General features: G+C 44.4%; 1 protein-coding gene across 6 annotated transcripts in view; it reads right to left on the bottom strand.

Annotated features, from left to right (window-relative positions):
• The window catches only part of COL26A1 (collagen type XXVI alpha 1 chain), a 180,405-nt gene that overhangs the window by 141,101 nt on the left and 16,317 nt on the right, over window positions 1–22,987 (bottom strand). For 4 of the 6 annotated variants that reach the window (XM_042791594.1, XM_042791595.1, XM_042791596.1 and 1 more), the window contains exons 2-3: window positions 13,806–13,928; window positions 2,500–2,603 (exon numbers count right to left, since the gene is read on the bottom strand). In XM_042791594.1, coding sequence (XP_042647528.1) covers window positions 2,500–2,603; window positions 13,806–13,928 — 227 coding nt within the window. The remainder of the gene's footprint in view (window positions 1–2,499; window positions 2,604–13,805; window positions 13,929–22,987) is intronic. The other 2 variants (XM_033004054.2, XM_042791597.1) reach the window with 1 other exon arrangement.

The following is a 22,987-nucleotide window of genomic DNA, read 5'->3' as shown; positions in this document are numbered from 1 at the left end:
AGCTTGATTTGTCCTACACATGAAAATGCAACGTTACTATTCCAGGGCCCATTGGGAAAGAAAACTCTTTACTTCAGTCTCTGGGAACAGGAGACCTCTTGAAGTGGAAGTGCAGAGCCATTGTGGTTGTCATTCTGCTGACACATGGAGAACAATAGCGACTGATAGAGTTAGAGCATTTGCAACACAGCAAGAAGGCATGTTAAAAATAGTGCGGGTCCAATCTGCCTTCAGTCATACCTACCTCACATCAACTTCAAAAGCACCAGCTGAACATACAAGTGGAATCAAATATTGAGGAGAAATCTAACTAATACCAAAAAAAGATTAAAGCATTTTGAGGTTCTACCCTGCTAATTCGCCATGGCTTCATAACTGCACTGTTTTTGTTTTGTTTCAGTTTAGTTTTCTGTTTTCTTTTGTCTGCTGTTTCCAAGAAGGACTCACACAGATATAAGCATCCTACCCTCACAGAGGAACCGCATTTGTAGTAGGAGAGAGTGCAGAAAGGAAAGAGCACAAAAGGCTTTGTATCAGATTGCCAAAAAGCCCTTTTTAAAAAAAAAAAAAAAAATCTTTTCAGCCTCTTTTACTTACAATTCCAAGTGACACCAACATTAAGAATTAACACAAGAAGAAAGTAAATACTTCATTTTTTTAAATGGATGCCTCTGGACAGCTTGAGGTGCTGTGCACAGCACTAGTGTCCATACTGCTGCTAGTAATTAAGTGGCACAACTCTGCTGTACTAGAAAGGGGTCCTTTTTTTTTTTATTTTTCTCCTTCTTTCAAGACTATGGGACTGTCAGTAGTGCCAGATGTTTTAGGGAAGAAAAAAAAGGTACAAAGAATCTCACACATGAAAGTGAGGGCTTGCTACTGGCTTTCTGCTCACACTCTACAGACCTTATCCAAGCCTAAAAGAACAGTTCCACCTTGAAAGCCGACTGCATAAAATTGTCACCTCGTTCCACAGACCTGCTCCTGTGAGATCGCTGCTGACTTTCTCAAGCAAGCTTATGTTGGCTTTTTCTTTCCACTGAACTCTGCTGAGATGGATCTGGCACTGCAGGAGGGAGCTAGATTCTCTCCTTTACACCAGCAGCACCACTAAACTGTAATTACTCACACCTGTCCAAACCTACAGGCACAAATGGGCTGCACACACGGGCTTCTCGGGTCCCTGGTTAGATCCTTACCCAGGCTAAGCTGTAGCTACTTTGGAAATAACAGGTCTGCCACAATCCTTAGCATCCCTCTCTCCTGCAGCAACAGGTAAAAATCCAAGCAGAACACAGCAGCTTCTCTCTCCCAGGCTCTTAGCATGCTTTTAGCAGCATGCTAAAATGCAAAGCTGTCTCCTGCAGATTGCAATTTAGGGTAGCTTTGCCACTTTTTAAGACTTTTCTTGAGCTTCTGGGAAGCTATTGTTTCCTCAGCAGCCTGAAGCGAGCTGCTGTCTGCAACCATCATTCTTTGTGACTGCAATGAGACAAATTCTTAGAGATTTGCCTGAATTGTGTGATTAGCACCAAGGTATCACAGCACAAAGAAAAAGAGGTGCAGCTACAAACAGCAGAGCCTCAGAGATGTTGGACACCCCCAATGACCCTTCACCATCCAGCAGAGGTAGTCTGAGTTGACCTGATGCAAATAAATAGGAAACTAAAGGCTTAATTTCTCTCCCATTCATAAACCATGGACACTGACGACAGGTTCAGCAGATGCCTTGATGCCTAAACCTGAAACTCGACAGAGAAGCAGGATGCAGAAGCAACAGCTAAAACAGAAAACATTGGGAAAGAAAATGCAAAACATGTCCTCTTTGTCCCTCATTATCAGAAAAGGAAAAAACTTTCCTTACTTCCAGCTCTGGAAAGAGCCCTGCATTTTCGTCAGTGTGAAAGATCAGATGCCAAACCCAGAACTGTGCTTTCACATGCAATGTACAACCTGAATGTTGCACCTATAAGTCGGGGGAGGGCGGGGAGGGCAGGAAGGGGAACAGAAGTTGCCTAATTTAATTCAAAACTTTCTGGGAACACAGATAGTACTTGTGCCCAGACTTCACAGGCATAAAACTTTTACAGTCAGCCATCCAGGGACCGGTTTTCATCAGCTACAGCAACTGATGGTGATGACAGTGGAATGTAGACACACTGACATGGAGAAAGTACATTTTCTGAGGGAGGGTGCAATGGGGACACCAAGCATGAGTACACTGATAAACAGGTCATCCCTGAGTACCCATTTCTTAATTTCTTTCCCCTCCCTATTCAGGCTTCTTTGTAGGCATTCCATGTGGTCTGTTTTCCAAGATCACCTTTCAGAGCTTGTGTGTGAACATTCAGATAATGGATGGGAAGAGAATAGGTGATTTGTTCCCATGTTTGAGAGGCATAGAGCAAATTAAGGAAAAAACCCCAACTCAACCCAGCCAGTCCAGTCACACATCCCCTTGCTGCTCTGTAAGGACAGATACATTGCTGGATATCTTACCCTCTTCACAGTTGCTCCCTGTGAAGCCAGGACAGCACCTCCACTCCAGTGTGGTCACAGTTCGGTAAGACATTTTGTACGTGGGCCTGATGAGAGTCCTGTAACTAACACAAACAAGAAGTCAGTAGAATGTACTTACCCACTCAAGGGCAGTGTTGCTACTAATCGTAGCACATCTTCCTGCCTGGATATCTCTCCAGAGCACCCAGCCACCCCCACTCCCAGAAAAAGGAGACACAAAATAACAGAGCAATGGTTTACCACAGCATGAATCTGATTCAACAACCCTTATTTTTCTCCTTAAGACCTCATACTCTTCTGGCTCTTCCCCATACCTCCCCTCCAAACACAACCAGTATGCTTTATGGAGGTCTCATCGCTACCAAGTCATTGCAAGTAGCAGAGAAGTTGACTCTTGTTTCCCTTACTCTGCCTCTATGTGGATTTCTCTGACGTTGAACAAAGGCTGGCATTAGTCTTTCCTCACTCAGTACTATTAGAGTTTCCAAAATGTTACTCTCACAAAAATTGCATCAATCTCTCGGGTGTCCTCCCTTCTCCCACCCACACTGCCCAGATGTGGTGTGTATCGACACATCAGCGTGACAGAGATCATCATGACACACTACATTAGCGATCTCTGTGGAGCCTTTTTGCCAGATAGCTGACCTGTGCCTCATTTCTCCCCATCTGAGATAGGGTTATAATCTTCCTCACCACAGCTGAGGTGCTGCAGGACACATCTGTTAGCTCTGTGTGCAGCACATAGCACCCCAGGGTCCCAATTAAAGCACAAGTACTGCCATGCCCCACTGGAAACTAGAGGGCTACCTGCAGACACAAGCAGACCTGCGCAAGGCACCAGTGATTCTGAATTCAACACAAAACAGACAGTTGTGTAACTGCCAGCTTTTCTTTTAAAACAGCAGTCCTTCAAAGCTGGCAAATCAAAGTTTTCCCAGTATACAGCCAGACAAGTCACTGCTGCTGCTATTCATGAAGCTAAAAGCAAACACAGAAGTCGTACTCTACAAGCTCCCCTCAAAATTCCTACCCTTATTTAACAGCCAAAGGAATTTGGCACGCACGGGGAGAGGCTGAAGCTTTGGGAATACAGTGTTGCAGACTGCAGCTTTATGCTTCTCTCTCAAGGCCAGGCAGACACCAGCCCCCAGCACCCGGGTCTTCTCGGGGGAAGAAGCCTTGTCCCGCAGTGCCGAGAGCCGCCAGGAGACGGAGCGCTGCCCCAGCCCGCTCGGCCTGGCCCAAGGCCTAAAGGGAGCTAGAAATCGCAGGAATCTCATCCAAAACCCCTCCAAGGGGTAGCAGGCACAGGTGTACATCCAGGACGGCACTGCTGTGACATTGGTACAGTTATTGGGAAGAGCAGTAGCAGAGGCTTGCCAGGAGAGGCTGCCCGCGTAGGTCTTGGAAAGAAGGCAGCAGGCTCAGTCGTGGTTAACGCAGTCTTTGAGAAACTAATTTCTTAGTAAGCTGTTACTGCCAAACACAGAAACCAACTTCTGCTCTAGCCACTGGAGAGGAGGGCTGCACAACCTTCCTCCTGAGCACGGGACTGCCTGCACTTGGAACGGCATCGCCCAGCAATGGGAGAGCAACGCTCTCTCCTGAGAACATTACATCCTCACCCTCCGAGTTGCCAAAAAGCACGCCAGTTACTGCTAATACTGACAACTGTGATCCAGGCACTTGTCTAATACGGGCTGGACAGAGCCAGCTCGTCCCACCTAGTTCTTTGCGCTTCCGCATCTAATAGCATTCAGAAGTTTGCAGTCATGAGTGAGTTTGAGGACTTGGCACCACACTGATGTAGGTAGAGATTCAGTGCTTTTTCACAGAGAAGACCTAAGGCACTAAGACTTTAAGTGTCTTGCTGAGGGTCTCTCAGAACAGCTCTGACAAAGTTCAGGAACTGAACCCAAGTCTCCTGACTCCCAAGTCCTGGCGTTGGACTCGAGACATCTTTCCACACGTAAGCCCCGAACCATCAGTCAGAAGTTCATGACTTTGTCACTAACACCACAGCTGGATTTGACCTTGAGATGAAAGTCTCCAGCCCTATTACCAGTGTCCGGAGCCAGCTAGTCTCCAACCACACCGTGATTTTAAAACCATGTTTCTGCCAACACCAAGATGTTAAAGCTCTCTCAAACTTCATTATGAAGTGTGGAGAGTGGCTTGAGCCAGACTGGAATCTTGGCAGAAGTTCTGTGTCGGGGAAGTAGCTATAGTTTAATCCTCAAACGATCAAGGACTTCTTGGGGCATGACAAACGTGTAGCTCAGCTGTCACAGCCTACCACCCACCCTGAATTTCCTGGAAGAGTCCTGACATTTGCAGCTCTGTTCAGCATCGTGCAAGTCAAGCATGTGAAGTGGTCCCAGCTTGCTAGCTCTGATTTTCTCTGAAGTTGCTCTGTTCTTCATAGCATCATTTTTCCTCAATCACATGACACAGCACATGTTGTTACATATATCATCACATCATGCAGATTTCTGACTGCTATCCAAGGAGGGGGGCAAAAACAACTCCTTTAGCAAAGCATCACCGCTGTCTGATATCTGAAGTGCTGCAATTGAAGGAGTGGGAAAAACATGGAAAAAAAGGAGAGGAAAAGAAGATACTTGTTAAAGATCAGAAGCCTCAGAATGCAAATGTGTGGAAAAGACAACAGGCAGAAAAAAGGATTGGTAGCAGAAAAGGGAAGCCTTTCCCTTGGATGTCGCCCAAGCCACAAACACTGGCATAGAAATCTGCAAAACCACAGTAAGTGAAGAGGTTAGGATGAGCCACAACCTGAACCTCTTTGCTTCCCAGAGAGCCAAAGGATGTGCTTAGCATACACAGTTCCCTTCAGCAGAAGGCTTCCAAGCACTTCAGAAAAACAAACTACCAGGACCTGCCACCCTACCGCAAAAGATAGGCATCATTTACCAACATGTTTGTTGAGGCTCACAAGATCCCAAGGAGTGAAGCAACACCAAGGAAAGAACCCAGAAAACTCAACTAGCGGCTGCTAGATCAGATCAAACATGTGGCTGTCCTTAGAAACTGCCTGATCTGTGTCAGACGAGCTACAGGAGCTCATCTGCACACAGACATCGTTTGGGAAACAGAGAGTCTCTTGCTTGTGTCTCAAAGTGACTGCCCAGGAAGTGGTAATTTGGGGAGGGAGCATGAGATGACTGATTAGCTGATTTGAGGGTATGAAGCTAGAAATACTGGAGAGGTCAGGACAGACTGAGGGATGGCAGCCAACAAGTCTCACGCCTCAGCGCACAAGGATATGTTCCCCTTGCTCTCAAGGAAGTGTCACTGAACACAACAGCCAGACATGACAAGAAAGAGAAAGAGTGTCACATTCTTGGATCAGAGCCTCAAAAAATCAGGTCAAAGAGACGGGCGTGATCTCTGCCATGACCCAAGCAGGACAGCCTGTCACACACAGGAAATACCTTCCCCCTTTATGGATTTCCCCTGCCCTTTGACACTTACAAACAAAGCTGCTTGTACACAAAGACCGCATGAGAGGGAAGGCGTGAAACTCATTTCCACATCACAGAATATGGTTTTGTTAGTGTGATTCATTCAGACATAGAAGTTTGTGCCCGAGGAGACCTCAGGGACCTTCAGAGTCTTCTATTCATTTTTATTCAAGTTCCAGGTTGAAAGTTTCAACATCATTGACTTTTGGATTTCACAATAACAAGAGAAATGAACTTACTTTTTTGACTGGCAAAAAATCCAGAAACCATGGAATTCAAGCTTTCTTTTACCTACCACTCTCATGGCAATGAAGTCACTATAAAAGAAGTGGGTCCAACCCTGTATATATAACTGGCATATTGTCTTTTGAATAGAGACAATTCATCTTTGTTACAACATGCGCTACCTCTGTATTAAAAGATCAGAACAAAGATCATGGCAGTTCCTCTAATTTTTGGTACCCATGGCCTGATATACCAGCATGCCAAAAATCTAAAATTCCCCATAGAAAACTAGGATGTTCTGAAATCAGATTTCAAATACATCAGGTTAAGTAACCTAATTTTGAAGTACTTGGCTGCCTTGGAAAGAAGGGAGGGTGGAAAGAGCCGGCCAAGTATTAACATAGAAAATAATATCCTATGGGTGTACCCAGGGAGTCTGTTTCCCAGAGAAGCTATCGAGAACACATTTGGTTCTCAACACCACTGTCTGCACTCCAGACAGTCCATCAAAACTATCCTCTCAAAGCCTACTTGACACTGATTATACCAGGTAGCTTCTCTATGGAATACAAACAAGATAACTTCACCTCGAACCAGTGCCACAGCTGACACACAGACAAGGAATACCTTTGCCATCATGTCTGCACTCACAAGCATGTCAGAGACCGTTACTCTGTGCTCTTTCTTTTCCTGCAGCCCCAGCTCTTCCAGCCTCCCTAGCACAAAGGCAGTTGTTCCCCAGGGAAGAACATAACCAGGAGTTTCAAATATGCTCCTGCAAATACCTGACCAAAAAAAAAAAAAAAAAAAAAAAAAAACCCCACACACATTAAAAAAAAATATCCAAACCTGCAGCTGCAAGAGTGTTGGAGGCCATTGTATGTGTCTCCTGTCTTTGCCAAAGGAGAGGAAAAGGACTCACTCTGAGCATGTCTGGCTTGCACAACTTTTATCAAGAGTCTAAGATCCAAAAAACAGAAACCTACACACTTCACATGCCAAGTTGTACAGAGCAATACTTTACAGTCTCTCAGTCCCAAGAAAAAAGACAAAAGGACACAGAGACAGGTGTTTCTACATCAGAGTAATCATCAGCTTCTGTCTTTATTAACAATTAGGTCTCAGTGCTATTGCAGAGCAGCACTGCACTTCCCTACCAGCAAGGAGGAAGAGTGCCCAGACAACATGTCTGGACAAGATCAAAGGGCCTTCAAATTAGCAGCCTGAGGATACCTGTGCCTGTGCACAACCTGCAAAGCAGGTGGCCCCCCACCTGTGCCCCGCCAGCAGCGCGCAGCCGTCCACACTGTTCCCAGACCCGAGAACTCGCCTTTGTGCTGCAGCAATAATCCCTTACACACCCAGAATCTCTATCCTGTTCGCAGGAGCGCTGTTCATCCTACATTTATATCCCTTGTGCGCACAGGAGAGCGGGCATCTTTTTCCAAGCATATAACTCTACATCTTGGAGAGAAATAAGGGAATTAAACACATAAAAGAGTTTGTGTGTAACAGGACTTCAAATAGCAACCCTAATGCACTGAAATAAGCTCTGGGATTGATTATTCAATTGACTGGAAAGAGAGGAGGATTTCCCTGTGGTGTTACTACTTCTGAAACTGAGGAGAAACATCAGCTACAGGCCAACTTCTTGGGTGACACATCCCCAACTTCTCCTACTGACCCTGTAGCAATAGAGTCTTCAAAAGCAGAGAAGACCAAAATGGATGAGCCTGCAGAATTCCTCCTTTGTTATTCTGCAAACTAGCTTGTAAATCCCTCTGGGAGCAGCAATGTGTTCAGTTTAAAAGAAAACAACGAAAAAGAAAACCCAACATTCAAACACACCAAACAGAAAAAATGATCTATGCAAGATGTGTAGCCAGTTTACATTAAAAGTCTCATCAAAAGGACACAGAATTTGAGATAAGCCAAACCAGCTACAATACTGAGAGGAAAAAAACATACAATGACTGGTAAAAGGAAAAGGCATTACAGCCCAGGTTTACTGCATCAGAAGAATGCTCTCCCCCACTTCCATCTCTCCTGCCTTTGAGTGATGTTTGAAGCTGATAGATGAGTAATTTAATGCTTGAAGTTTCAATGACTCTTGCTAAAGTATAGAGAGCAGGTAAGCCTACCCCTGTACGTGCCAGCTATGGGTTTCCAAGGGCATCTTCAGATTCTCTGAAGCCAGAAAGCGATGCAGAGACAGAATGCTCAAAGGCTAGAGCGAAACAGCTATGTAACCACTGAGTTCAACAAAAAAAATAGCAGGATAAACACTCACACAACCTTGCTGGGAACATTTATTTTTCTAGGATGAAACAAGTAGGAGAGGAGTCAGAATATCCTGCCACAATCTGAAGCAGCATGCTTCCAGAGATGAGATAAGGATTTTCACAGCAACAGCATTTTAAGCAGAAAATGTTGATCTTCTGAAGGCTGTAACGCTGCATGATCTGCCAGGCTGTTCATCATATTTATTTACCTCTTGAGATACTGTTTTACTGACCACATCATACACAAATACTCCAATAAAAATTAGGCTGATTTTGACCAGTTAGAGTATAGCAGACCTATATTAGTATATTCTCAGAGTCATAAAACACAGTAAGACAGCAGAGGTACTGTTCTCATCTTATAGGCAAGGTGTCATCACTTGACCAAAGGTGCAGGAAGTCACAAAACCTCCAGCAATTGAATGCAGATCTCAATTCGTTTCCTGGCCTGGGAGACCACCCTTCTCTGTGAGCCTCGAGGAGCGTAGTGTCCTAAGCACAATAGGACTGTGCATTAGCCTGCAGCAAAATGATTGCTCAGGAGCAGGGTTATAGTTCAGATGCCTGGGTTTACTGGGAGCTAGGTGCAACCATCCAGGCAGCAGACACCCAGAGATTAGGTTGCCATTGAAACACCAAGCTAAAGACTTTATCCCTTCCTTCAGACAGATAAATGGCATGTGATTTTTAAGTACACTAGGAGCTTCAGCCAGAGCGCTGGAAAGTTGCCCATTCACTTCGTAGCGTGACAAAGCAAAGGCATATCCTATGGTGCTCAGAAGCTGAAGCCTTCACTATACAAATGGAGAGAGTTCAAGAATAGATCTGCTGAGGGAAAGTCTCCAGCCAAGACTGCTCCAAAGCAACTCAGCACCCAAGCTAAATAAAGAGTCTGGGGTGGAGGGCAAGAACAGATCAACTCATCCTATCCCAGCCAAGATGACGACACTCCTGAAAAAGAAGCACAGCTGCCAGCTTCCCAAGAGCAAGTGAACAGACAGCAAGGACATCACACAACCGAAGCTGCTAGGCTGGGGACCTCACAGATATTCCTCTGTCAAAGGCTTGACCCTGAGCTACAGTTTGTGCAATAAGGGAAAGAAACATAACACGAATGAATGGGAGACAGGAAATGGGTTAAATCCTTGTCTGGCCACACTGATGTCTGCTTGTAAGCAGAGTCTCTCTAACAGAGAGCCCCTCTCAGCTGTCACCACGAGGTTGAGAGATGCCTTTTTTTTGGCTGGCATCCCTTTTGCTAGTGAGCAGCCCGATAACGGGTGCTGGCAGAATGAAAGCTCTCCCAGATATGGTTGACTCCCTGTAAACAAGGAGATGAAAACAGTTTGTTTCAAGTCACAGCTGGGAGAAATACTATAAAGCCAAAATAATGCCAATGCCTTACTGACATTTTGCATTGCTTACAGACAAGCGAACACTATATGAATGTGGCTGCGTCCCCCCTTCAAGATCAGGCACCAGAAATCTTGCTAGAGAAGAATAGAAGGCCAGAAGATTTTTAAGTTTGTCTTTTTGGCAAAAGGAAAGCACAGATATTTATATTATCTGTTCAACCACAGGGATATAGACAGCATGAACATTTCTAGCCACTACCAGACCTGGAGTAAGCCTGATGTCACCAGAGGCTAGACTTCCAGAAAGCCTGAAAAGACAGACATTTGTTTCCTCCTTACTTTGCCTGTACCTGCACAACATTGATGGGAATGAAGTATTGGCTCTGTGAAGCATTCTTGCTGGGCCTGTCACGTAGGGTAGATACACTCAAGCAAGCAATCATTAAGGACTGTAGACAAAAGCAAAGCTCCTTTGTATTTCAGGAGGATGTTCAAGGACTGGCAACCTAGAGAAGGCGTTTAGCAACACAAGGGATTCTTTGCTTCCCCTTCCATGAAGCTAGTGTAAGCCCTCTCCTGTGTTTTGCAAAGTGTTGGGAGAGGACACTATCAGATTTGATAGTAGTCACACAGCTTCTCCCTGCTGAAGGTATCTACTGAAGATATCCTTACTTAGCATGTCCACCAGGAGATGAATCCCTTGAATCACAAGGTATCGGGGCTTGCAGCATTCCTGGATTTCAGTCCTGCAATAGCAGGATTAGATGAAGCATGTGTAGAGGCTGTTAGTGAGAGCTGTGATGGCAAATCGGCAATCCCATGGGCTCAAGTTCTGCCATGCCATATCCAGCATTCTCTTTTTTGGGAGAAGTTAATTTGAAATACAAAAGAGGTAAGTAACATTTACCCTAACCACAGAGGAGTTGTCTTGGCCCTGCACCACAGACAATGTGCCCATCACAAGGGAAAAAAAAAACAGATTCCTGAGAAAATCAGGACAGCTCCCAGGCAAACAGCAGTGTCCCCAAAACCTTCCAGACATGCTAACATAGCTTTTTGGGGTTTGGGATGGGGTTTTTTTGTTTTGTTTTGAAAGAGTAAGTACAGAATCACTCTCAAACCACTAGTTCAGGGAAGAGGAAAGGGAGAAAAAAAAGTAGGGTTTTTTTGAAAAACAAAACAAAAACAAACAAAAACCCAAACAAACAAACAAAAAAAAAAAAACACACAAAAAACATGAGTTGAGCTTTCTCCTCTGTTCATCTTCCATAGGAATCTTCAGAGAACTGTCAAAGGAAGTTGTGCATCATGGTGGCTGGTATAAGCTTACAAGCCACTTCAAAGCCAGTTTCTTAGCAGAAAAAATAAGAAAACAAGTGTAACTTGCAAGGAACTGCACTAGCAAGTGAGGTCCTGAATTGAAGAGGGACTCATCTGCCCTGTGACTTCGGGAACTGTCTTATTGCTATCCTTAGGAGTTTTCATCTCAAAACAGCAGATGGGATTCACCTGAATTAGAAGAGAGACTGGTGTTTCCTAAAGAGGCAATAATTCATTTTGGTGGAAGAGGGGGGAAATCATCCTTGAAAAACCAAAAATTTTTAAACCTCAGCTTGACTCTGAAACAAGAGAAAGTCAGTTATTCACACATGCCTAGATGCTGGCAATGTAAGATTGACAGGCTGCTGCCGAGGCCCAGGAAATAAGATTTCAACCACACAACATGGCTCAGGGTTACCACATGTTGCCCACAGTAATTATGTGTCACAGGATCCATCATTTTCAGTGGCTGCTTTTCATTCTGTTACCAGGAGTCAGATGCACTGCCAAAGACAAGCAACCACTTATAAATGGTGTCTGGGATGGGGATAACTTATCCAACAACTCATTCAACTCTCAAGACCTCAGTGGCTTCAACATCATTGCTGCTTGTTCTTGGGGCTCTCCTTTTCATACAGTGGCAGTACAGGAAATTATCGGGATTCAACACGTGCTACTCCTGCTTTACCTTTTTTGATAACTGGGTGGGCTCCAGAATTTGTCCACAGCTTTTTGGAGGTCCTTGGGAAAGAGAAGTCCAGGGTCTTCCTCTACTTCATGCAAGAAAGTCATACAATGCGTGACTAGAGGACAGACAGTATACTCGTTGCCTTGGAAGGGTGCCATTAGCTTTGCTTGCATTTCCTCCCACTTGCAAAGGGAACAGAGCATTAGTGTCCTCCCATCTCTTCTCGTAGGTTTCTTCATGGTGATTGTCTTCCAGAAATGCAGCTCCTGTCAGCTGAGCTTTCACCAGCTGAGATCTTAAATATCAACAACCCCAGCTTCTTTACATGATATTTTCACATAGAAAGAAAAATTGAGAAGTCTGTTGCCATTCTGCATTGTCTCCAAACAATTGAACTTGTCAGGCAAATGAACCAGACTACATTTGAAACTGAAAATGTTCCATGAATAACAATGTCACAACAGCACACACTACTCCTAAAGTGTCTGGGTTAACAATGTAAGAAACAATGTATATGAGTAACTGCAGGAGCCCACAAAAAGGATTTTTACTGGTAACATGATCAATTGTTTGGTACTTATGAAACTACAGTTATGTTAACAAGGAAAAATAAGCAAGATTTTTGGCAAGTTTAGGAGACAAGGTGAAATCTCACAAGTTTCTAATGACAATTATGTGTGTAAAAAGTCTGGGAAATTAGAAAGCTTCCACAGAAGTTTGGCCATGACAGTGTAAAATATTAAGTGTTTCAACCACAGCCTTGCATAAAACAAGACCAAAGAGACACCAAAGCAGATATATTACAAGTGAAAAAGCTTAGACTGACCACTGGCCAAGTAGAAACTGGAGAAGCAACTGTGGTAACTGCCACATGGAAAATGTGAATTCCAGATGAAGTCGCAACAGCAGATTGAGAAGGTGGATCTCTGGGTATTTAAGTGGGTAGTTCAACCACATTCTGGCTAGGTTATCAACAACAAGAGGGCCTCAGCCAGTGCCCTGTGGGTGAATTGGTAACAATAACAACAAAATGACTAAGCTTTATGACCTAAATTATGGGTTTGTCTACATGGGAAATTGTTATAGAAGCTAGGTGTAAATTTAGAGCACAATGGCTTTTTTGCACCAATTCCCAGATGGGTGGATAACACTACTCTGGGCTGAGAATGTCTTTCAGAGAAGGCAAAGCTCAACAATACAAAGGCATTTTGCATACTGAAAGGTGGTAGCTGGGCATAGCTATTTCACATGTGGGTTTTTTTCTTAAATGTAGGTGAGTCCCAAGACTGTAAATGATTGAAAAGCAAAGCAAGCTCAGGGCAAGTTTTTGACAAGTCACTGTCTGGAAGCTTTGTTTCTCATCTGGGGAGAGGGGACATTGTGCTTTCGTGCATGTCTAAGGGATTTTGAGATGCAGGATTAAGAGGTGCTGTAATGAAATTCCACTCTGAAAGGTACAAGGCACATTACCTTTGTCCGTCACCAGCTATAAGGAACTTGATCAAAGCTTTCCAGTGTACGTGATCAATATTACCCTTAAAGACCCAAGTATGAGGACTCGATACCAACAAGCCACATAATGCCACTGATCCAGCATCCCTGCTAACCCTGTTCAGTCACACTGCACTCTGTTGGACTTTACATTTATATAGCTTCATGCCTGACTTGCAGCAACATCCTGTGTGGAGAAGTATCAACTGGCATTACAACCTAAGCTAAACTGTTTCACATAGGTTGTCCCTGATACTACACTTACCTTCACGTGTAATTACCCTGCAGCTAACGCCAGCGGCATACTTTCGTTCCACCACCATGAAGCAGGATATCACATCTGACCCATTCATCTCAACCCTCTGTGCATACTTAAAAGCTAACCAATTTAATGAGAAGTGCAGGAAAATTTGGCAACATGAGACATGAAGGTTTTTACCTCACTAAGTTGGCACATGGTCCTGGCCACCGGCAGCTCTGGTAAACTCGCTGGATCACTGTTTCTGACCCATTCTGCACTTGGCAGGAAACCGTCCGTGTAACCGTATAGTGACACCAATGCCTGCAGAGAGAAAGGACACTGTTAGCCCCAGTAAGACAGCAAGCTGGACCAACATATATCAGACTGCATTAAAAACAGACCAAGTATCTGGGGGTGGGGTTGTTTCTTCTGCCAGCCATAGCTAGCCTAACTTGCAGTCTCCATTTCTCACCCCACCCTCTCCTCCCAATAGCTGCAGAAAGATTCTCTGCTTCTGCCAACCTGAACCACAAGAGATCCAGTAACGCCTCATTTGGTCCTCAGAGGACAGAGTTTTATAGTACATAATTTAGTTCTGTTAGTTATCATAAACAATAGAACTTTTTTTTAAAAACAAAAAAAAAGGAAGAAAAAACCAAAGTGTTCCAAATCTCCTGATAGTCAGTTCCCATTGTACTAGTCTTAATTTCATCCTGCTCATTATGGTATCATTCCCCAGCCTCCTACCATTCTGAACATCTGAGTTAGAAAATTCTGCTTTCTGGTGTGGTGGAGCTCACTGTCAGCAGGGCTTGAACTAGCTGGGTGCTGAACAAGTCATACTGCTGTCCTGGTGAGGCTACAGTCTAAAAATGGGCAAGAGAAAATGCAGGGGGAAGGATGGACTACTGTCTCGTGCTCTCTCATAAGAAAACAAGAGTGAGAGAAATCTCCTCACCATAAGGTATATGAGAAGGCAGGAAGTGCAGTGCCAGCCCTGGGAATTGGGACCCATAGACCCTTTTCCATCTTCTCTGAAAAATATGTTTTCAAGCTCCAGTGTCATGCTCATGGGGGAAAAAACGGATTTTCCCTGTGCAAGTATCATTCATATTTGCCAAATACTGGTTCACATTTTTGCTTTTGGACCTCAACACAGTCAACAGATTCGAAAGCCACTTTCCTACTGATTGGGGATCAGAACTGGGGTCACTAGTGGGAAGTGGAAACACCAGCTTGCGCCACAAAACATGTAAAGTGCTTGTGCAAGCATTGCCTGCACATGCAAAAGAGTCCTGGCTTCTCATCCATCTTAAAGGAATAACCCCCCACTACAGTTTATCCCTTCTTCTCTCAGTATCATAGTGGCTCCCCAACCTTACATACTAAAAAAAATTTTAAAATAAAAAACCATGAAACTGCTTGCACAGTGGAAACAGGCCCTCCTCCTTCCCTAACCCACCTTCCCCATGGAAGTTTAATTTTTCCAGTATTTGCTGTTTACAGCATTTGTTGCATTTTGTTTCCTTTTTGGATCCCCCTCCTATCTCTGCAGGAGGCTCCCTGCTCTCTGGATAACTCTCATTTCCATGAATAGGAGGTACACATGCCAGCGGCTGAGCCGAGCACTGCAGACCACAATGGGCGAGCTGGGGCCAGCAGGCTGCTCACCCAACCTTCGGCTGCAGCCGCACGGGTGAGCTGGGGCACCCGGAGAGAGGGAGGCTTTCTACCCAGTGCCACTGAGCCCCTCAGCAGCATCAAGGCAGAGCCATGCACCTTTCCCTGCAGACACTGCTCCTGCTCTCTGTAAAGCCGCTTGCGATTCCTCATCAGGAAGCGTGGACTACAGTCACATCTCAGGTGATGCCAGGCTGGCAGGGCAGTCCTGAAGAACCACTTCTCTCAGATTTATATGGTGTGCATATAGGGATCAGACACCTAGTACCCAAATGCCTCTACTAACATCTGCATCATAGAACCACAGGGCAAAACAGGGGGGAAAAGATAAGATTAGTGAAGCTTCAGCTCATGCGATGACACCAAATCCTTTAACAGGCTCAACACAACTTCTGCACAAAGTTTAGGGAGCAAAACCAGAAGAAACAAAGACTGGAGCTAAAGTCTGGAAATGTGATAATTCAAAGTTAAGTTTTCTTTTTAATTTCATGTGCAATCAGCCATTTAGTCATGGGGTTTATTCAGGTGGGTATTGCTGGATAAGATCTCCTCATGCCATGGGAGCAGCCAGTTGAGCATAGAAGGAAAAGCAGCCAGGAGAAAGGGTGAGTATGAGAAGGGTTGGGGAAACCACAGCTCTGCGTGATTTACCTTGAGTATGTTTTTAGCACGGTGCTTACAGCTATCGGAAGGACAGCACTTCTGCACAAGCCATTTCATATCAGGCAAAACAAACTGCACACATACAGAACCTGGCAAGATAATGGCAGAGGCATATGTCCTAAAGTTATGGAAAAACAAAACTTTCCATTAATATGCAATGAGCAAAGGAATTGGTCCCACCACAGGAGAGGAACAAAGCAGTAGTATGCACACTAGCAACACGTAACAGAGCACGAAGGCACATGAATACTAACAAATTCAGAATAAAGTTACTGAACATTTCAAAACAGAGCATAATTATCAAGGACTCGAGTGCCTCCCCTCATGTTAAGACCATTTTTCTGGCTTGCCAATGAAATCCAAATAAAACAAATATTTATTTACACATGCTATGCTTTAACCAGTACGTAGCTTGTATGTGTGTCCTGCCAGCCTTCTGCCATCACAGAGTCATCTGGGAAGAAGTATCTTTTCCATGGTGTGGAGCTGGATTATCCACCCCGATTATCTCACTCTAATACCAATTTTGGTGGGCTTCTGAGACCACCAGTCCCACCTTCTTGGGTACACACAAAGCAGTTCTGTGTAAGGTTAAAAAAAAATTTCAACTGCACTCCGAGCAAAACCCTCCATATCCAATGCTGAAACTAGAGACCTTCATATTCCTGGAGGCAAATGACATGGGAAGGTGAACAAAGAGAAACACCACTGCACACCCGGGCACAATGCAGAAGAGAAAGGCAGGTGTTGGAGGCAGACTCCACAATTGCCAGAGGGAATCTGGCAGTGTATCTGATCTGGTTAATGTATAATGGCAGCTCCAAATCTCAACTCCTAAGGAGAAATTGGAAACCAACTGTTACTCTCTTTAGCTTTCCCTAGCATAGACCCAAATTTAACGTCATCTTACTCCTTCAAGTATTTTTTTCAACCGGTTTGGGAGCCCAGCACTACCTTTATGGATCTGGAGCTAAACAGGTGGCACTGTGCAGGCTGCCTAGGACAAAAACCACAAGACAGGTTGATTACTTTAAATGACCTACAAAGCTGGTTTTGCCAGGGCTTTCATTCACTGGGTGCTGCCAGCGTGCACACAGCTTTTCCTGCCAAACGAGTCCAAAACTGCTGTTGTCCGAGTAGGTCTCTCATACCTTTGCTCTACCTGGTCCTCGGAATAAGCTGCTCAGGTACACGTATCCCCTTGCAAGTCCAAGGAATTTTGCAGTAAAGGTGTCATTTCTGACTTGAAAAAGTGAAAAAGGAAGTGAGATGTGCTGGACAGACCTTATTGCAATCTAGTGACAGAGCCATAGGCAGCAGTTGGAGGTAAAGGCTGCTCCCACACTACAGTGCACAGAACAGAAACCTGCACATTGGTAGGGGAGAAAGCTACCATTTCCCAGGTTCATTTCTTCAGATGACCTGCTCAGGGACCTGTTATAAAAGGAAGCAACCATTACAGGAAGTGAGAAGCTTCCCCGAGGCTCTCTATTCATTGCTTTCCTCACCTGAAGCCATCAGCTGGGCTTGCCAGGCTGCACAGGACTGATAACCCATGGCAAAATAACAGATCCTTCGTTCAAATCTAGGGACAACCTTCCACCTTCCTCAGCAGGAGCACTGAGAGTGCAGTGACAGTGATAAAGTACCACAACATTTGTCACCTCTGCACTCTCAGTCTCCTCTAAAGCAGAACCACCACAGCATGGATCATGAGGGCAAAAGAAGTGGTAAGACCCCAAAGATAATCAGATAATCTGACATGAACAGATTTCTCCGACTTCTCTCTTTACCAACAGAAGGAACAGTTTGGTTACAAAGGTGTGAAAGGTACATTCCCATTTACAAAACATCACACACTTGGTTTCCCATAAATAGTGTAATTTTCCTACAAATGCAACTTTCAGGTGTTTGGTTTTTACTGTGGCATAGAAACAGATGAGACAAAGACAGAAACACAGCTGATCATAGGATGCATTAGGATATGTAGCTTGGAACTCACTGTAGATATAATAGCACAGTGACTATGACAAACACAACAGACAAAAAAAACACCCCAAGATTTCTCTTTGCAAGCCAAAAGTCAGCAAGAACAGTCTCCAGAATGCAAGCAGTCTTCAGGCAGTGTGACGAAAGGCCCCATCATGGCTTACAGAGATTATAAATGACCCTTTATATTATATACAGATGCTAGCAAGAAAAGTTTAGGACTTTTACTGGCATGCATCCAGGATGGCAGGGAATATATTGCTGCTTATTCAAAAAAGTATTCCAATGAAGCAAGCAAAATGATCCAAATAGAAGCTCCTTTAAGGCTGGGTCTGTCAGATCTTGTGCATGCTCATCACCAGCATATTTAGCACGATGCCCCTCAGCATCTCATGGAATTGGTCTTCCACTGCTTTGATTAGAGAAGCAAGTCTCGCTTAGTCCATCTTCCCCAGCCGTTTCCAGGAGAGACGTCCTTCTCTCACACCCTATTTAATTCTTGGAAGACTTTCATGGACAACTGAGGATCTGCAGACCGTGACCTGAAAGCTACTGATTTAGACAGTTTCAGTCCAGGGCTACAGACCAAGATCTCATGTCTTGATCACAGCTGACAACATGTTGTTCCAGAGGGAATACGAATGTTGATGTCAGCAGATATCCAATCACATTTTCTGTGTAGGTTCAGAATGTTATTGTGGACCTTTCAGGATAACTAGAGCAACAAATTCAATAGTTTGCATCCATTTGGAGATACTCTGAAGAGTACTATTCTGGTCTTAAACAGACCTCTCCCTCAGCAGATGCTGGGAGGGTGTTCCCTGTTCTCTGCTGACTCAGCAAGAGCTTGATGGGTGGCTGCAGGAACCTGGACACAGGAGGAAACAAGAAAACCTAACTCTCCAGAGCATGCACAGGGCAGGCTGAGAGGATCTCAAAGGGCATCTGGACTTACACAGGGAGCGTGAGCTGCGTGTTGTTTCTGTAGGCTGATGTCAGGGAGGAAGCCATATTCTGCACACCCCCCTCCCAGCTTTCTGAACCTGCTGTGCCCCTCATCAGAAGCCCTGTTTGGATGCACAGTTCAACCCCTGGAGATCCTGGATACCTGTACAGTCTGTAATCCTACAGCGAGAGAGAAAATGGACTGCAGAGGGTAGAGAAGTGTAAGGTAACAAATACTCTAACTAAAATACTGTAAGTTCCAGATGAGCCATATACTCATATCAAAGCTTAATTCCTGGCTACCATGACTGAATTAGCTTAGAGCAAACATTTCACGGAAGGAAAGACACTGACAGACAGCAAGTTGCTTCTCTTCCCCTTCTCACCATTTGGATTTGCACAGTCCTGTTTCCTAAGCCCACTACTCAATGGATATGGAAAGGATCCCTCCATGCATTCACACACTTAGAAAGTCTCACACCACATCAAGCTTAGAGCCATCCCCAAAAGCAGTGTTCACTTCTTTCCTGGTCCAAACTGCTGGCTTCTATCCAAGTTTCTCAGAGTCCTGGGGGGCCCCTGGAGGACCTTCTAGGGGGTTTGCAAGAGAAAAGCCAAATGGTTGTTAGCAGGCTTCATTTCACTGGCCAAGTGATCACAAAAGTGAACGTCAGAAACCACTGGGCTGAACTGATCAGGACTCAGCAAGTAGCCTGTTTAATCAGGAGAATGCAACTTGAAAATGAAAGCGGCTATGTTCTTGCCTAGTCACTTCTTTCAATGGGAGGACAGTTCAGCTCCACACAAAGTGACGTGCTGTCGCGCCCTGTGCAGGACAGACCTACAGCAGGCAACACCTACCACCCACAGATCCTTCTGGCTGACGTGTTTGCTGGAGTGAAGGACATGGCTACAGCACCTGGCATCCACGGCCTTACAGCACACCATGCTCCTACCAGCATGAAATGCTGCGCTTTCAGTGGGAACAATCCTACAAGTTAGACTCTGAACAAAGCCACTGATGCTGTTGTAGAGCTAAGTAAAATGGAGATCTAGTGTGGTTTTAGTACATCCGATGAAAGCGCATGCCACACAGTACAACATAAAAGCTCAGATCACCAAGACTTAACTTGCCAAGACAGAAGCTAGCAAAGTCTTTCTGGAAGAGGATGGGGGCAGGGGGGACAAAAAAAAAAAAAAAAAAAAAAAAAAAAAAAAAAAAACCACAACAAAAAAAAGCCCTTTATGTGCAAGACTCTTTCATCAGCACCTGTTGTATGTGCTTGGGCATGAATTGACACTCTCCACTCCCAATAAATATTATAGAAGCCTCTCAGTAAGGTTGGCATTTCTGATGCTTGTGATTTTCCCTAAAGCTTTGTGCTGTGTAAACAACTGCACTGAATTATCTTTTTGTTTCCATAAGGATAACATACTGTGTGTTATACTTAGCAGAGATCAACATTTAGGGCACAGAAAACAGTAGGAGTGTTTTGATAGCTAGATAGATTTCCCCAAGTTTCCTCATAACATTTTTCACTGGAGCTATCAATTTCCCTGCAATCCTAGAGAAGAATTTCATAAAATCAGAAGGTCGCTGACTTTCACTGGGAAAAAGTTGCCGTTCTGACTCAATGAAAGTGAACTGTGCCCTTTTCTCTGTGTAAATAGTACAGCATCCCACTTGCTTTGCCAGAACAGCAATCCATATGTTGTGTGCTGAAGCCCATCATTAGGAGGGGTTAGTTATTTATACACTCCACTGAGGCCAGGAACAGAAGTTGCCCTCTACGTGCCAAGAAATCCAGATTCAAAGGCTGCCAAGCTCTCAGGGGTATCTCTTCCTGAACTGTCCAGTTCTATATAACTACATTATTCCCTTCCTAGTCACAAATACACACCTCCCTAAAAGTGCTCTGACTCTCATCAGGGTCAAGTGTACCAGCTAATTCAATTGGCCGTGACCAGATTACTCTTTATAGCTGTGACCTGGCTAGAAAGAAAGCAATCCCATCACATGTTACTGGAAAGCTCAGATAAAGACCAAGCTGGGCTTAATTTTCTCCTGTTCCTGAACCGTATTTCTGCTTTCCCCACCTAACTAGGCTTTAGGACCCAAGACTCATTGTCCAGCAAAGAGCTAGCTATAAAATTCAATTGTGAGCACCAGTCCCCACAATATTAGAATGTTTAGAGTTGATGGATTGATTCAGGTCTGCAGACTGATGGACCATTGCTGAGGAATCCGTGAAAGACCACCTGGCAGGGGCGAGGGGGTGGCTGTACAGAAGCTGATGATGGCAAGGTTCAGTTCAAAGCAGAGCCTGCTCTTCCATTATGAACTTTTAAGAGGTCTGCAAGTCAGAAGACATGACAAGCCACAGAAATCTTGCTGTCAATACTGATGTTTTATGCATGCCTTACTCCCACTGAGTACTTCATAGTCACTAATAGCAGTTACACTGACTCCTGTGAAAAAGAGAATAATCTTTGTAACAGCCCATTCATTTTGGGAAACGAATAAAACTGGAAGACTGCTGGTGTTTCTGAAGCCAGACAGCAGCAGCCATCTGAAGCAGCAGAGGGCCAGAGGCACGAACAGGAGTAAGACAAGTTCCAGGTCTTCCACTCCACTATGTTGGTCAGACAAAGAGTGGAGGGAACTCCAGTCTTTCTGCCTGCACTACCACAACCCCACCCCACTCCCTCATAAGAGTTTGTAAAAAGTGGCCATAAAAATAAGTTCTGGCTAGCAGAGTAAGATGGGACAATTTATCTAGGTAACTCCCAATAGCATAACCTTTCCCCAGAGGGCAATACGTTCTGTGCTTAGTGTGCTTCAAATACTCAGTTGCCAATAACAGTCTTAAGTTTCCCACACAAAGTGGATTATCAGAGACTGCTGGAGGGAGTTTAGTCCTAGAGGAATCTTTACCTTGGGAGGAAACTGCAGTTCGGTCTGCACAACAGCTTTAATCTTCAGCAAGTTCTGCAGCCAAGCACATTTAACTGTGCTTTCCTTGCTTTGTTGTGTGCATGGCTGACCTTCCAAACAGCATTACCTCGAGGGCTGAACTCACTTCAATTCATAGGAAACTGCACAAAGTTTTGCCTTATCCTTCTGCAGCCATTGAAGTTACGGAGGTTAAGGGAAAAACCTCTCCCTACTGAAAGTCTAGAAGCAGAATAGCCAAAAGCAGAATAGCCAAATAGTATGGAGCCACGGGTGCAACTCTTTTTCAGAGACAAAGAGGGAATCCAGCTTCCCCGGAGCAATATTCAGCTTCTTCAGTCATGAGACCATTCCACTTCTCTTCCAATCCCCCACCTCATTCACAAGGCACCTTCCAACAGCTGTAACTAATGAAGGAGGGGGTCTGAAGATGATAGCACTTGTTTATTACACACACTTGATTCATTTGTACAGTAGATCCCCCCCCTGTACATCAACACTAACATAAATGTAGAATATAACAGAGACAGATGAGAGCTTAAAAAAGGTTGAGCAGGCAGATAGTATCAGAAATAAATTAATCATGTTCAATACATGCACCTCTGTGCCTATGTATCTGTTTAAGCATGCATAAGGGGAAAGAGGCGAGAAGGCACAAGGACTATTTCTCTAGCATAAAGTCCCTCCGATTTATACCCATTACCCGGCTCCTCTCAGTTTGCTAGTGGCATGTTCCAACTGAACCAAACAATAAATATGGTTGACCTGAATCATAATTACCTTCATCATGAAAATGAAAGAAGTTAGTCCATGACTGAGTGCTCAGAAATAAAAGGGGGGTTTGCTCCTTTGAAGTGCTTTGCTTTTACAAGCATTCTTCTAGGCACTGCACTGTTTTGCTGCTCCCTCCCCCAAGCTTAAATCGCAATCAATAAGACAGTAGTTTCCAGCGTTCACAGAGGGAGGAAAGAGGAAATGTACAAAAATATCCATGGAATCTGTCTTTGTTAAATTAGACTGACTTGATGGAATTTGGCATTCGATATCCATGCAGCATGGAAATAACAGGCAATTACAACAGAGTATGTCATTTTTGCAACATAAAAGCTCCTTGAATTAGAGCCTTTCAAAAGAACCTGAGTCTAAACAT

This window comes from Tyto alba, unplaced genomic scaffold, assembly GCF_018691265.1.
Source record: "Tyto alba isolate M040663 unplaced genomic scaffold, T.alba_DEE_v4.0 Super-Scaffold_19, whole genome shotgun sequence".
NCBI lineage: Eukaryota > Metazoa > Chordata > Aves > Strigiformes > Tytonidae > Tyto > Tyto alba.
This window is presented reverse-complemented; position numbering and strand designations above follow the sequence as displayed.